The 3,125-nt window shown below is 50.6% G+C and overlaps 1 protein-coding gene across 1 annotated transcript in view; it reads right to left on the bottom strand.

The window, feature by feature from the left end:
• The window catches only part of LOC122191396 (solute carrier family 22 member 13-like), a 9,811-nt gene that overhangs the window by 2,972 nt on the left and 3,714 nt on the right, over positions 1-3,125 (bottom strand). The window contains exons 2-6 of the mRNA XM_042891657.1: positions 3,051-3,125; positions 2,413-2,516; positions 1,022-1,176; positions 478-646; positions 61-181 (exon numbers count right to left, since the gene is read on the bottom strand). Of these exons, the coding sequence (XP_042747591.1) occupies positions 61-181; positions 478-646; positions 1,022-1,176; positions 2,413-2,516; positions 3,051-3,125 (624 nt within the window). The remainder of the gene's footprint in view (positions 1-60; positions 182-477; positions 647-1,021; positions 1,177-2,412; positions 2,517-3,050) is intronic.

The following is a 3,125-nucleotide window of genomic DNA, read 5'->3' as shown; positions in this document are numbered from 1 at the left end:
CCCAGGGCTGCAAGCACAGAGGCAGGTCTGTGGGGTGTGCAAGGCATGCCACTGCTGTACCTGGTCCAGCATTTCTGGAGGAATGGTGCGTTTGTTGATGGATGCTGCCTTCTTAAAGTACTTCTTAGCTTCTTCTATTTTGCCTTTTGTCACCAGCCAGCGAGCTGACTCTGGTAGCACCCTGCCAAGGAGGTGAGAGCAGAAAACAGCACTGTGACCTGCTCAGCTTCCTCATAGTCCATCTCCCTGCCACCAGGTCCAGCAACATGCATGATGTGTGATGGAGGAGTATAAACATGGCTTCAGCTTAGGCTTCCCAGCCCTATATTTAGGGCACTGAGGCCACATCTGAGGACCCGAATGAAAGCAGCTGCTGCTCTCAGTGGTGCGTGGCTCAGGGAGATGTGCTGAGCTCTGCAGAAGGCCCTCCAGCATCTGTCATATTTGCAAGGAGTTCACTGCCCACCTGGCACTTACCAGATGAAGAGGAAAAGGATAAATATAGGAGCAGATCCTACAGTTTGCAGCAACCTCCAGTTTGGGATACCGTAACTCAAGCCAGCCAAAATCATTTGTCCAATAGCAAAACAGCAGTGAGAAAGAAGAACTGCCTGTGGTCGATAGGAGACACCAACCCATTCTGTAACTGGAAAGAACAAAGATTCAAAGCCATCAATGTGACTGATCTCCCCTTATCCAAGCAATGTGTTTCCCCCGAAGAAGGTCCCTTCAGAAGCTGAATGTAGACAGAGTGTAGACATCAGATATACACAAGTCAGCAGAGTTTCATGAGCTACATCGCCTCCCCTTATACCCATGCTGTCCTCTCAGCCTTGAGGAGAAACAGGCCAAAAAAGGCCAGTCTGAGCTATTGCACGGGGACATGTTAAAACATAAGCCATTCGTTTGGGAGGGAGTTTTTCAAGATGTGCAGGATGAGGTTTTTTTTTCCTTGCAGACCTTTTCCACTGCATCGTGGGAGGCCACATCTATCTGCTCCAGGGAAGGGCATCCTACTCACCTAGGGCCAGCAAGGTCATCATGATCCCTGACACTGAAGCCCCCACAACACATCTGAAGGCCAAGTATACATAGAAATGAGGCACAAGGGCAATTGCTACACCAAACAAACCCTCGAGGAGGATGGAGATCAAGAGGGCTGGCCGACGGCCAAACCTGTGGAGGAAGAAGATGACAGCTGATATTTTCTCCTGGAGTAAAGAAGGCTCTGGGGAGACCTGAGAGCAGCCCTTCAATATCTAAAGGAGGGCTGTAAGAAAGAATGGGACAGACTCTTTAGCAGGATGTGCTGTGATAGCATAAGGGGAAACAGTAATAACAAAAAAGTGTTTTTCAGTGAGGGTGGGGAAGCACTGGCACAGATTGGCCAGAGAGGCTGAGGATGCTCCGTCCCTGCAGACATTCAGGGTCAGGCTGGATGGGGCTCTGAGCACCTCTTCTAGTTGTAGGTGTCCCTGTTCATTGCAGGGAAGTTAAACTAGATGGCTTTTAAAGGTCCCTCCAACTAAGATTATTCTAAGAATCCAGAGAGACACCACAGAGAGCCCAAAAGGATACCCAGCAATTTGGGAACCATTCACACATGTCCTCTCTTTTCCCCTATATTCAGCACTAGTGAGGCTGCACCTGGAGTACTGTGTCCAGTTTTGGGCCCCTCACTGCAAGAAAGATATTGAGGCCCTGGAACGTGTTCAAAGGAGGGCAACAAAGCTGGTGAGGGGTCTGGAACACAGGCCATATGAGGAGAGGCTGAAGGAGCTGGGAATGTTCAGCCTGGAGAAGAGGAGGCTCAGGGGAGACCTTATTGCTCTCTATAACTTCCTGAAGGGAGGTTGTAGTGAGCTGGGGGTCGGCCTCTTCTCTCGTGTCATTAGTGATAGGACCAGGGGGAATGGTTTCAAGCTACGGCAGGGGAGATTCAGGCTGGACATGAGGAAGTATTACTTTTCAGAAAGGGTGGTCAGGCACTGGAATGGACTGCCCAGGGAGGTGGTGGAATCACCGACCCTGGGGGTGTTCAAGGAAAGACTGGATGTTGCGTTGAGGGACATGGTTTAGTAGGAGCTATTGGGAATAGGTGAACGGTTGGACTGGGTGATCTTTTAGGTCTTTTCCAACCTTAGTGATTCTATGATTCTATGATTCTATGATTCTCTTGAGGGCAGTGAAGTTCAGTGTTGTCCCAATTCCCACACATCGTGCCCTTCTTTGGACCATCCTGTTGGCCATGACTTTGCAAGATCTGAGGACTTTGGTCAGGGTCACTATAATTTTGTGATAGCTGGTGACAAAATACACAGGGTATTGTGGCTAGCCAGAACTGGAGCATTGTGCTACCCTACACATTGCTGTTTTGGCATACAGATTGGGCAATTGCTTGTGTCTCCTTACCTGTCACTGAAGAGTCCAAAGATCATGGCTCCCAGGAACATTCCCAGCATATAGATGGACTGTGAGATGTCATTCAGGTTCTTCCTGTCACACACGAGATCAAACTGCGGGAAGGAAACAGAGCTGCTTTTGCAACTGAGCAGCACTTCTGATCCCAGAGGGCATGGGCTGGCTGCACAGGCTCTCACTGTAGCCCCTGGGAGCAGAGACCCCAGTCCTAAGGATATAGTCTCTATTATCTCTGTTGCACCGCTGCCCAGAGAGCTGTGGATGCCCCATCACTGGAGGTGCTCAAGGCCAGGCTGGATGGGGCCATGGGCAGCCTGACCTGGTGGGAGGGCAATCAGCACACAGTAGGGGTAGGAAGTAGATGGGCTTTATGGTCCCTTCCAATTCAAGCATTCTATAAGCCCATGACTCCTTGATTCTCCTCCAGTAGCCCCAATGGCCATTAAGATCACACAACCTCACAAGGACCGCAGCTGCAATCTGAGAGATGGAGCCAGCGTTCCTCAGAAAATGCCTGGTGCAAATCTCAGCCCAGCTGCACCACAGCCAGCTTCATCTTCAACCAACCTACAGCACAGGATGCTCCCATCCCATCCCACATCCCCAAAGCATGACAAGGACATACAGACCTCGGTGAGCAGGGATGGCTGCTGTGCTGTGGGGTACACCCAGCCATTGCTGCACTTCTGCGTGTCATTCAGGCC

Source organism: Lagopus leucura, unplaced genomic scaffold (genome assembly GCF_019238085.1).
Source record: "Lagopus leucura isolate 7727_CA_CO unplaced genomic scaffold, USGS_WTPT01 196-0_obj-0_obj, whole genome shotgun sequence".
Lineage (NCBI taxonomy): Eukaryota > Metazoa > Chordata > Aves > Galliformes > Phasianidae > Lagopus > Lagopus leucura.
Note: the sequence above shows the minus strand (reverse complement) of the source record. Positions and strands in the feature narration are given on the sequence as shown.